At 37.4% G+C, this 13,361-nt stretch overlaps 1 protein-coding gene across 1 annotated transcript; it reads left to right on the top strand.

The window, feature by feature from the left end:
* Window positions 1-624: 624 nt before the first annotated feature.
* Window positions 625-1,252, top strand: Sln (sarcolipin). The gene has a single exon (XM_021237827.2). The coding sequence runs from the start codon at window positions 697-699 to the stop codon at window positions 793-795; it is 99 nt and encodes a 32-aa protein (XP_021093486.1). The 5' UTR covers window positions 625-696; the 3' UTR covers window positions 796-1,252.
* The last annotated feature ends 12,109 nt before the right edge of the window (window positions 1,253-13,361 follow it).

The raw sequence follows: 13,361 nt of genomic DNA, 5'->3' as shown, positions 1-13,361 counted from the left end.
ATATTTTAGTTTTATCAAAAACCTCAGTACAATCATTACAGAAAAACATAGGACAAAAATGTTGGTTTTTATGACATCAGATAAAGAAGCTAGCCTCTGTGTTAGAGAAACACACCTAACTGTGCGTGTGTGTGTGTAATTTTTAAGAAATTGGCTCAAGTGATCATGATTCTGGCAAGTAAAAAATCTTCAGGGTCCAAAGACAGTTTGGAGGCTAACTGTTGGAGACCATGGTGTCAGCAGGCTTAGTGTCTTTTAAGGTCTTTCTCCTTTTCTTGAGAATCGCCATAATCTCCCTGTGTTTTTATGCTGTCACTCATTGGTGTGTTCTAATCTTCTCTTCTTATAAGGATGCCAGTCATGTTAGATTAGGGCCCACCTTAGGGATCTCATTTTAACTTAATTACTTCTCGAAAGACCTTATCTTAAAATATAATTACATTCCTAGATACTTTAGGACTTCCTAGATAGGTTAGGACTTCAACCTATGAATGGGGGCCACACAATCAGTCCCAATCAATCTCCTTTTTCCATACACTTGTATTTATTTTGAGGAAAGAATGAGCATTGTCTTACAAAATTGCTCATTAATCTGCCTGTATTTTCTTTTTCATTTTCTCTTAGGAGGTGAGGATAACCTGGAAGTCTTTGGTGTGCCCTCAGAAGTCTGCCTGAAGTTCTTACCCCGACACTCTGATGATGGAGCGATCTACCCGGGAGCTGTTTCTCAACTTCACTGTTGTCCTGATTACAGTTCTCCTCATCTGGCTCCTTGTGAGGTCCTATCAGTACTAGAGGCCATGCCATACTCCTGGGATTGACTGAGATGCTCTGGGGCTGTCTGCTGTATGCCCTGAGATCTCACTGCTGTGGCTGTCATGGGATGCTGTTCTTAGCATGCCCAGGCCCCTTTGACCTGCACTCACAATGCCTGATGTGCCCCAGCACTAGGATTGATTGTGTGTTCTCTAAAGATGCTGCTCTCACTGGTTGCCAAGTGTTTGCCAGTGAGTGTTAGATTTTTTTCCCCAGCCCTTACTGCAAATGTGTTAGACAAGCCACAAGGTTAAAATTAAACTGAATTCATGATGATGCAGAATTATAACAAGCCCCTGATTTGTCTCACCACACATCCCTCCAACCCACACTGTCTGTAACCAAACCCTAATTCAACTCCCCAAAGAAATGTTAGAGGAAGTCTTTGTCAGACTCTCTAGCTCTCATGTGAATAAAACTAAGTCAACCATAAAAACAGCTTTTAGAATTTATTTTAGCTTCTGTGTGTGATACAGCATTTGACCCTTGGCTGGGATTGAAGTGACAAATGCTACAATATTTCTAGCATTTGAGATAAGCCAAGTTGCTCCAACTGCTGAGGATTTGAAACCAAGTCAAGTAAGAGTGTCACATTTCAATTAATACCATTGGTTCACTGCTCCTCAAGCTTTTCCCTTAACTAGTCCCAAGGGCAAAGGGAGAATAAATTAATTCAGTAGGAGGTCTAGGTCAGAGCCTAAAGTGCCCACTATAGGCTTGAAATTTTAAGGGCCCTAATATAGTTAAAGAAAAAAGTATAGTATTGTGTTTTGAGAGGTTCCTTACAAGAGTTGGGAAACAGCAGTGCATGGTCCTCAGTGTCCCGTCCCTGATTTTGGAGTTAAATGTGGATGTGCAGTTGTTAATGATTTAGGATGCAGCACACCACTCAGAGGTATGTGACTTTCGAGCCCTTGGTTAATGTTTAGCAGGCCTTCTTCTACTTTAAGAAAACCTTACAGAATATATTGCTGTTTGTGTGTGTGTTTGAGAAGGTTCATGTGTGTTGATGTAGAAGGAATGGGTAAAAGGAGTGGCACAAGGTTCTCTTCAGACATTGGACCATCTGACCTTTCCCTGAAGGTTGAGTCCAGGGCCCACATTTACAACAGGTACCATTTATTGAGTCTACTGTTTGTGAGCCCTATATGAGCCACTTTATATATCTCATGCCATTTAGCAGGAGTGGGAACTGAGGGTCAAAGACACCCCTAACCAGATGTAGGTCATGTAGCTAGGACAACAGCAGTATTACCTTAACCATTGTTCAGGACTGCTTTATTACTGACTGATAGAAACCATTTGATTATATTTTAAGTTTTATATTCATATTTTTTAGTATTATAAAGTATCTGCCTAATTAGATAAGGGTAACAATTGTAATTCTCTATGTAATTTCTCTTTGCTTTTTAATCTTTACCTCCTTTCCTTCTCTAACTTTCTGTAATTGGATCTATTGATAGGACCCATTTTCAGGCCACCTTGTAGGGCTAGTGCATTCATCAACAACTTCAATTATGAGGCTAGAGATTATTTCTAATATCTTCCACAGTCAGGAGTCCTAGTCATTTTGGCTCAATCTCAGTCTGACTCATAAGTCTCCTTTTATATGTAACCTTCCCTGGGACCTTGGGTACTCTGAATCATTGTAGTACTTTTGCTGTTCTCAATGTTAGCTCACTCAAAAATGACATGGTTACCATAAGCCAAATGCATGTTCTCCTCTAGTACCAGGACACCAATCCTAGTTGTTAGTAAGTTATAACCCATAGGTTTGAGCCTACCCTAGCTTCTTTCTCTTTAGGTCATTCATTCATTTAACAAGTACTTATTGTAAAAAATTTATGTTCTGGACATTGTATTAGACACTGGGGATAAAATGGCTAATGAAGCATAGTTGAAGCACAGAGTGCCTCTCCAACCACTGGCAGTAGTTATGCCACATAATGACAGATCTAAAAATTCTGACTGCATCTCTCTTTCAAGTTGGGCCACTTCTAAGATCCTGTGCCAGCATGCTTCACTACCTGGAAGGAAGTTCTTTCCACCAAGTTGTTTAAACCATATCTGTGTTTACACAGAGCTTTGACACTGACCTTGGACCACCTGGGACATCTTTATCAATAGCAGCCAAACTAGTTCTCCCTACTGGCCATCTTACCTATTGAGTAGCTCTCTGTTGGATGATGCTCTCTTTTTGCCATTTTTGTGTGGAGTCGTTCACAAGGGTCAGCTTTTCCCTTGCTGGGATAAACTACCTGACACTGCAATTTTAAGGAGGAGCAGTTTATTGTTGGCTCATGGTTTTAGAGGTTTCAGTCCATGGACAGCTGGCCCCAATGCAGAAATTTCCTGGCAGAAGGGTGTGGTAGAGCAGAACTGCTCACTCCATGGCAACCTAGAAGCAGTTCATTGAGGGAAGAGTGCCAGTGAGTGATACACCCTCCAAAAGCACAGACTCAGGGACCTACCTCCAACTAGGCTCCACCTTCTTACACCATATTGAGCTGTGAACATCAGTGGATTAGTCCACTGATGAATAAAGCACCCCAAGGTCCAGTCATCTCTCCTGGAGTGTCTTAATCCAGTCAAAATGATGATTAAGTTTAACTGTAGCATATTACAAAGCAAACCAACCATTTGAATTTTTTTAAAAGGATATCTTGCTGGCTTATGCTTTCCTTTCACTATTCTCTAAAACTCATACTAAATTGGACAGCCTTTGGAACATCTACTTTTTCCAACTGTTCTCTCACATTGAAAAATTACGCAAGCTTCTCATCCATTTCTGTGAGTCCCAACACTATATCTGGTCCCCAATTCCTCTCTCTGGAACTCTAGTATAGTTGTTTCCATAAATCATAAAAATGATTCAGATAATTTGTGTCCCTATCCATGACTCTTGAGAAAGAGCCCCAAAGTACTTCAACACAATCAGCTTCCAAAACTACATTTCCATCTTTGCTCCACTGGCCCAGATGAGGGTGTGTGAAATGGTCATAAAAATGATAGTATTTCCATTGTCCTCTAATCTAATTTGGGGCTCTCAAACAATGTAGAAGTCATCTCAAGGTGACAGCCATTTATTTTTATTTATTTATTTTTATTAGTACATGTTTGCAATACATAATGATTACATTTATTGTGGGGAGTTGGTACATGTGCATAATACATTTTAATTCTTTTTTTTATCCCCTACCCTTCCCCTCCCTCCTTGTTCTTTCTAACTCTTGATCCCCTTCCTTTTCGCAAAAGCTGTATTTTTATCATTTTTCTTCACTTCCTTTTTTTCCCATTCTCTTTCTCTCCCCTTCCTCTTCCTCCTTTCATCTCTTGTTCCTCCATCCTTTTGAAAAAGATCTCCCTACTTCCTATTTATCTATCTTCTATTTTGCTCTTGATTTATATTTATATATTTTTTGAGTTTCTCATGTAAGAGAAACCATGTGATATTTCAGCTTGTGTGTCTGACTTATTACACTTGGTATTATGGTCTCAAGTTGCATCCACTTACCTATGAATGCCTCAAGTTTATCTTTCTTTATGGCAAAGTAGTACTTCATTGTGTATGAATACTACATTTTTTTATCCATTCATATGTTGATGGGCATATAGGCCTTTTACAAGAGTTACCTATTATAAATTGTGTTGCTATAAACATGGGTATGTTTGTATCCATGTAATATGATGACTTTAACTCTTTCTGGAAGATACCTAGAAGAGGAATAGCCAAGTCAAAATGGAATTTCTATTTTTTTTCCTTTTAAAAAATTTTTAAAATTTTATTAGTACATGTTTACAGTTCATGAAGTTTAAAATCATCTGGGGGAGTGGTTACATGTGCATACCACAGCTTCTTTCCTTTCTTTTCAATTCCCTTCCTCTTCCCTCCTCCTCCTTTCCTCCTTCTCCAATCCTCCATCCCATTTCATTCTTTTTTATATTATTAATCTTAGCTTATACTATGCCATATGTTTACATTAATTGAGGTTATTAGGTTACTGCATGCAGCAGATCTTTATTCTACTTATTTCCCCTTCCCCTCCTCTTCACCCTTTGTGCTATTTTCCTTGGACCACTTCTCTATTGCAAAGGATCTAGCTCCTTTCCCCCTTCTATCTACCCTTATTATTCTTTGTTTGTACTTTGCCTCACTCAAATGACAAATACTATACAGTATTTAAGCTTGTGTGTCTGGTTTGTTTCACTCAACATTATATTTTCCAGGTGCATTCATTTTCCTACAAATGTCTCAAATCTGTCATTTTTAGCTTTTTGAGGAATCTCCACACTGATTTCCATAGTGGTTGTAGTAGTTTATAATCCCACAACCAATGCAGAAGAGTTCCTTTTTCCCCATATCCTTGCCAGCATTTGTTATTGCTTGATTTTTTGATGATAGCCATTCTTTCTGTAGTAAAATGGTATCTCAATGTCATTTTAATTTCCATTTCTCTAAAGGTCAGCAATGTTGTATCTATTCATTTTGGTCACCAATTTTTTTATCAAGTCTTTTATTTTGGTGGTCTAATTTTTTGAGTTCTTTATATATTCTAGAAGCTAGTCCTTTATCTGAGGAATAGCTGGCAAAAATTGATTTTTCTCATTCTATAGGTTGTCTCTTCACTCTGTGCGTTGTTTTCTTTTCTGTGCAGAAGCTTTTTAATTAAAAAAATCTCATTTGTTGATTCTATGTATTATTTCTGGTGCCTATGGATTTCTGTTTTGAAAGGCCTTGCCAATGACTATGTCTTCAAGTTTTACCCATTTTATCTTCTGGCAGAATAAGAGTTAATGTTTCAACATTTAGATCTTTGATCCATTTTTTTTTTAATTTTGGCACCAGGGATTGAACTCAGGACCTTGCTCTTGTGAGGCAGGTGGCAGAACCACTCAGCTAAATCCCTGGCCCTTTGATCCATTTTTAGTTTAGTATGTGGTGAGAAATATGGGTCTTGACTCAGTCTTCTGCATGTGGATATCCAATTTTCCCAGCATCATTTATTGAAGAGACTATCTTTCCTCAAGTGTATGTTTTTGGTTCCTTTGTTAAAGATAAAATAGCTGGATGTCCCTGCAGTTGTTTTTGCTTCCTTGATTCTGTTCCACTGATCCATAGGCCCATTTTTGTGCTGGTACCGTGCTATTTTAATCATAGTAGCTTTGTAGTATAGGCCTCAAATCTGGAATTGTGACTCTTCCTGCTTTGCTTTTGTTACCTTGGGTTGCTTTTGGTATTCTGGGTCTCTTTTGATTCCATATGAATATTAGGATTGTTTTCATTATATCTGTGAGAAATGCTGTTGATATTTTGATTGGGTTTATGTTAAATCTATATATGTTTGATTATATTGGTCCCACCTATCCAGGAATAGGACATATCTTTCCATTTTCTGATGTCCTCCTTGATTTTCTTTTTCAGAGTGATGTAATTTTCATCATGGAGGTCTTTCACTTCCTTGGTTGGGTTAATTCCTAAATATTTTAATTTTTCTTGATGTTATTGTTTTCCTAATCTCTCTCTTTCGTTCTTTCTTTCTTTTTTTTTTTTTGAGACAGTGTCATGTCATATAGTTCAGGCTGGTCTTGAACTCACTATGTAGCCCAGATTGGCTTTGAACTTGCAGCAATCCTCCTGCCTCAGCCTCTGGAGGGCTGGGATTATAGCATGCACTATCATGTCCAACAGTTTTCCTAATTTCTTTCTCAGTGTGTTCATTATCAATATATAGGAATGCTATTGCTTTTGTGTGTTTATTTTTTATGATACATTGCTGAATTTGGTTATTAATTTTAGGAGTCTTTTGGTGGATTTTTTGGAGTCTTGTTTTTAGAGAATCATGTCATCTGCAAATAATGATACTTTGGCTTCTTTCTTTCCTTTTATTTTGTTCTTTTGCCATGACAGCCATTTTTTAATTTCACTATTTCTCTTCACTGTACTGTCCCTTTTGCTCTCCTAGGACACATTTTTTTTTTTTGTATTAAATTTTTTTATTGGTACATTTCAGGTATACAACACAATTACATTTCTCATTGGGAATTGTACCTTTACATAATGCATCTTGGTTCTTATTTCTTCCCCATTCCTAGCCCTCCCTTCACCCCCTCCACCCTTCCCCATTTACAAAGACTTTATTTCCATTTTTTCCATTTCTCATCATGTTTTCCTTTCCCTTCTTTCCTTTCCCCTGTGCCTCCCACTACCCCTACCCCTTTGGACCTTTTCTTCCTATTTTACATTATCGATTATTCATTCTAATCATTGGTACATTTTAGGTATACAATATAATGACATTCATCATTGGAAATTTGCACCTTTACATAGTCTCTCTTGGTTCTTGTTTTTCACCTTTGCCCAGCCCTCCCTTCAACCCCTCCAGCCCTCCCTATTTACAAAGATTTTGTTCCTATTTTTCCATTTTCTCATATTAATCCCATTCCCTTCTATCCTTTCTCCTACCCCTCCCACTTCCTTCCCCTTTGCCCCTTTTCTTCCTATTTCACATGACCTATTATACATTTAGTCCTTATTTACACTTTCAGTTTCTCACACCAGAGAAACTATTCGGTATTTATACATGTGTGTCCTATTTATTTCACTTAAGAGCATTGCCTCAATGTGCATCCACTTAGCTAAAAATGTCTCTAATTTCTCATTTTTTATGGCTGAGTAGTACTCCATTTTATAAAAAACCCCATATTTTCTTTATCCAGTCTCCAGTTGATGGGCATTTGGGCTGTTTCCAAGTTTTAGCTATTACAAACTGTGCTGTTATGAACATAGGTGCACATATATCACTGTGGTATGATTCTTTGAATTCTTTGGGGAAGATCCCCAGCAGTGGAATAGCGGGGTAGGACACAGTTCTTTCACCATCCCACCACCTCCAAAGCCATCTTTGGATGGTCTATGCCACTCTTATATGGTCCTTCCACTCCTCAGTGGGCAGCTGTCTGTTACCATCTTGAAATCCCATTATCCAGAGTCCGCTCTTAAATGCCTAGAGTACCCCAGAAAATAATGGCAAAATAAGCTGGTTCAGTCCCCTTTTCCTCAGATATATTATCTATTATTCTCTTAGATATGTTTTATCATTTTCTCACTTTCTGAATGTTTTTTAAATTTGGGCACAGAAGAATCTTCTTAGATTACAGCTGATCCATGTCTATCTGTAGATTCTCTGTGTGTTTGAGCCACATGCCCAATCTCCACTTTGGTTTCTAAGTATTCTTACTATTTGTAGTTCTCAGGTATGACCCTGTTTCTTCTGTGGTGACCTTTCCCAGAATGTCTGTCTTTCTTTTTCTGGCTACCTTCTGCTCATTTGGTAAGATTTACGCCAAGTGTTATTGTCTCTTGGAAGTTATCCACAGACAGCTCTCTTCTCTGGGCCTCATGCCTAAATGCTTATGGCATGTATTACATGGTGTCTCTCACCTGTGTGTTTCTTGTCTATGGGTATTTTCTTTAATGTTTTATTTGTGTATGTATGTATTTATTTATTGGTACTAGGGATCAAACTCTGGACCTTGGACTTGCAAGGCAGGCGGCAGCACCACTGAGCTAAATCCTCGGCTTCTTTAATGTTTAATTTCAATTCCTATCTGGTCTAGCATCATCATTGGGTATCTGTTTAAACACATTGACTGCTTGGCCAGATATAAAAGGGATAGACAGGTACCATTTCTATGACTAGATGTGTGATCTGTGTTCAACACAGTACAATATAAAGAGAGGCATGAAAAAAGTTCTAGTTCAAAAGTTTTAATACATTAATAAGGAAACTAATCTTTCTTTTTTTTTTGGTACCGGGGATCAAACTCAGGACGTTGCACTTGCGAGCCAGGCACCGGAACCACTGAGCTAAATCCCTGGCCCAAAACTAAACTTAAAAAAAAACACTTTAGGCAACTGAAACAGCTTTTTCATTTATTCTTTCGAAAAACCAACTCTTTGATTCATTAGTTTTTTGCATCATTCTCTTATTCTCCATTGCATTGATTTCTGCTCTGATCTTTATAATTTCCTTTCTTGTATGAGCTTTGAGTTTGTTGTGCTCTTCTTTTTCTAGGAGCTTGAGGTTCTGCATTAGGTTATTTATTTGAGTTCTCTCTGTTTTCCTAATGTGGGCATTCACTGCTACGGATTCCCACATAGAACTGCTTTCATTGTGTCCCAAAGATTCCTGTATGTTGTACTGGCATTACCATTTACTTGTAGAAACTGTCTGATTTCTTCTTTAATTTCCTCTGTGACCCATTGCTTGTTTAGGAGGGTGTTATTCAATTTCCATGTGTTTGTGGGAGTTTTGCGGTTTCTCATGTTATTGACCTCCAATTTTATTGCACTGTGGTCTGATAATATACAGGGGATAACTTCAATTCTTTTACATTTGCTTAGACATGTCCTATGAGCTAGCATGTGATCTGTTTTGGAGAATGACCCATATGCATCCAAAAAGAATGTGTATTCTGATTTTGTGGGGTGGAACACTCTGTAAATATCTATTAAGTCCATTTGTTCAATAGCTTGGTTCAGTTCTAAAATTATGTTAATTTTTTGTCTAGATGATCTGTCTATTTGTGATAGTGGGGTATTGAATTCCCCAGTACAATTGTATTAGTGCTTATTTGATTTTTCATGTGCATTAATACTTGTTTTGTATAGTTGGGGCATTCGTATTTGGTGCACATATATTTAGGATTGTCATCTCTTCCTCTTCGATTGTTCCCTTCACGAGGATAGTGACCATCTTTGTCTCTCTTAATTAGTTTTGGTTTGAAATCTACTTTGTCTGCAAATAACATTGCTATGCCTGCTTTTTTCTGGGTTCCTGTTGCATGGAGAACTGTTTTCCATCTTTTCACTTTCAGACTATGAATTTCCTTTTGAGTTAGGTGTGTTTCTTGTATACAGCATATTGCTGGATTTTGCTTCTTAATCCATTCTGTCAGTCTATTTCTTTTAATTGGTGAATTGAGGCCATTAACATTGATGGTTATAATTGATTGATAATTGACTCATCCTTGTCATGATGTTTTACTCTTGTTGGCTCTTTTATTTCTTTTTTTTTCCCCCTGTCCCTTTAGTTTCTTGCCTTGCCTGGTGGCTTCCCACTGTTGGGCCTCATGGAGTTGTGACCTTCATTGTCTTTTTCTAGGATATTGCTTAGAATTGTGAAACAGCTTTTTCAAAGGCAATTAGCTTCTTCATGAAATATTCAAGATGCTTGCTTCTTTTGATCTATCTCTATCACTGCCCTGAACAATTTGACATTGTTTATAAATTACTCATCAAAGCATATTTGAGCATATTTTCTACTTCATCTGCCAACAGGGTGATATTGGAGAAATTTACACTTTTCAAGCTGTGTAAAATTAAGGTCAAATCCATGTACACTGTATGAGTTCTCTGTTAGGAACTCCCATATGTCTATTTTATTTAGTTCTTGTTTACTATAGAAAGTGTATGTTTATTTATTTATTTTGAGATGGTGACTGTGGTATATTTCCCAGGCTGATCTTCTGAGCTCAAGAGATCCTCTCGCCTCAGTCTCCAGAGTAGATAGGATTACAGGTGTGTGCCACTGCACACAGGGCTGATGAATCATTATTCATTACTCATACTTTAAAAGTGAGAGGATAGAAGCTCAGACAGGCTAAATGAAGAGCCCTAAAATACAGAGGCAAATCCAGTTTTCTCCTACCCTGTGATCAGGCTAGTGTATCTCTTTTCAATCTTCTAAATTGTCCCTCTGAACTATGAGGTCATTGATTCTACAGTGCGAGGCCTGTTCCTTTACATTAGAACAAAAGAGCCAGAGGTATAGTGTACCCCCAGAGCATTCCAGGTAAATACATTTATCACTCTACAGTTCAATCATACAGGATGTGCAACCTATACAATTTCTCATTTCCCAGGTTTGAGACGAGCCCTGGAATCATCTTTCCTGTCAGTCAACTGAGCAGTTGATAATAGGAGAGGATAATATTGATGACTGGTTAGCTATTTTCAGTGTGTCAGTGTTATCTGTGGGGATTAGGGGGGCAAATGATAGCTCTATCTGCCACATTAGCTAGTTACAGGCACTTACGGAAATCTGTCAATTTATCTCCCACTCTTCAGGTCATTTAAAAATAATGACCACACTGGCTCTGTGGATCCTCTTCCAAACAAGTTTGTCCCTTTGAACCTATAAATTCATACTTTGTCTACACCTCGCTAATATTTTTAACCTGAGGTTATATAATGTATTAGCTTTGTATCCGAGAGTTTTGTTTTGACATATTTTCAAAGACGATGCTGGAACTGTTATTCAAATTTTGATAGATTTAGGAACATTAAATATCAATGGGTCTTTCCAAATAATGTCTCCATGTAATCTTCCTTTATTTTCCACATTATTCAGGTAAATGCCAACATGATATCAAGGTTTAGGAAAGGAACACGTCACCTCTTTTCACAATGTTATGAAAACTCAGTCATTACAAACCACAAAAAGATCTTGCTCTCACCTTTTTCCCACAGTCAGACTATATCCAAGGATGAAAAAAGTAGTATAGAACAGTCTTCATTTTGAACTCCAGAATAAAAAGACCCAGAACTGTGTTATTTTCTCACTGGGTAAATAAAGTGAAGGTAAGTTTTCTCAGCAGTGGCAATTTCATCCAGGATCTACCTAATGTGCCTGGGAGCAATGTTCACAGGTCCCAGCCGATACTGTTGGCCAGATCCTATCATCAGCTGCCTATCATTCAACCACTTACCCACTTTATATTCCTCTGACACAGCCTCAAAAAGGATATAAAGAAAAATTCTATTTTTAATGCGTGGTTGGTCTACAGTGATAACAAACATCATGGTACTCACCACCCACACATTCACACACATACTGCCAATCCTAAACCAGTTTGTTTCCACAATGGCAAACTTATCTGATGTACAGAGGTTTCACAGTGCATATCAGTCAATTAAACATGAAAGCTGCTCCTGTCCTTTGCTTCATCCCTACTGACGCTTCTATTCATCTAGAATGACAAGGCCTTCACTGCGTTTTACAATCAATTTTAAAGTTTCTCTGTGAATGGAAGAGCTACACTTGGAATCAGATGACATTGCAAGACCATCTTTATGATTCACTCATTTCACCATCCCACCTAGCCTTGTCAGAATGATTGGGATCATATGCCAAATGCAGATCCACAGAATATATGGGGAACTGAACTTGTAAGATTTGATCTGGTCACATAATAATACCAACAAATCTTGACAATGGGAATGAGAGACAGCCATATACAATTTGAAAGACTATAGTCTGAGACACATTATGCATTATACCATATGTCACAGACTTCATGGATGATTTTTGGACCAGTTCATTTTGAATGTCACTTATGAGAGAGCACAACTTTGACATTTAATGTGATTTGATGATTAATCTCTGAGCCATAAAGCATTTTGTTCTGGAGAAAGATGTGTGGTGTAGTTAATAAACATATTTTTTGGGCCGGGGATTTAGCTCAGTGGTTCCGTTGCTTGCCTTGCAAGTGCAAGGACCTGAGTTCGATCCCTGGTACCAAAAAATAAATAAATAAATAAATAAATAAATAAATAAATAAATAAATAAATATATTTTCCCGGAAGATCTGTGTGCTTGGTTCTATCTTTCCTTTTCTATCCTTTCCTGGTATTTTTAGTATTCCAGATATGCTTATTCCAGTACTGTAATGAATGGTACAGAATTTCAGCTGAGGCTGTATTTAATCTGCAAATTAATTGTCCAGAACAAAATTATATCTGTTCTATCTACAGTGAAAATGTAAGGCAAGCCCAATTCTTCAGACTTTTCTGTACAAATCACATGTCTACTCACTTTTGGGAATAAGGATGTAGGAAAATCTCTGCTGAGAGAAAATGATGTAGTAGTGCCTGACAGCAGGACACATATTTTGATGGACCTCTTTTTTATTTGCAATTAAAAACTGGCAAATGTTCTTATGAATATTAGTTATAATGACTTGAAAGCAGATACTAGAAGTTTTTATCCCATCTGAGTCCCAAAGAAAAAAGAACTTGACCTAGAAATACAAGTTATTCTAAGTTACTAAAACTGTTTTAATTACAAATGATTATAATCATGTCAAATGTGTGACATCATCAAAATGGCTCATATTTTCTGGGAAGATACAAATTTGTTAAATTTTTGTTTGGCTAAAATTTTCTTGAAGTTGTTAAGGCTCTTTGGCTAAGTGAAATAAATTTCTAACCATGTTTATGAAATCATTTTTTCTTACCTCTTTCATCAATTAAAAACTTCATGATCATATCTGACAACTTTTAGTTCTAATATTCTATGGCTATGAAATGTTTGAGATCAAAGTCTCTGTAGCCATACCTGTGTGATTTAGTTTCATGAAGAAATAGGACAAGAGGAAAAGAGGTGTGGTCTGTCTTTGCCTATTTTAATAAGGTGGAACCTTTTGATTTATAAAAAAATGTGGAATCCTTTCAAGTGAATGCAATGCTTACACTAGAACATGTG

The sequence above is a fragment of the Heterocephalus glaber genome, unplaced genomic scaffold, assembly GCF_053883595.1.
Source record: "Heterocephalus glaber isolate CG9 unplaced genomic scaffold, H.glaber_assembly_v1.0 deba00001429, whole genome shotgun sequence".
NCBI lineage: Eukaryota > Metazoa > Chordata > Mammalia > Rodentia > Bathyergidae > Heterocephalus > Heterocephalus glaber.
This window is presented reverse-complemented; position numbering and strand designations above follow the sequence as displayed.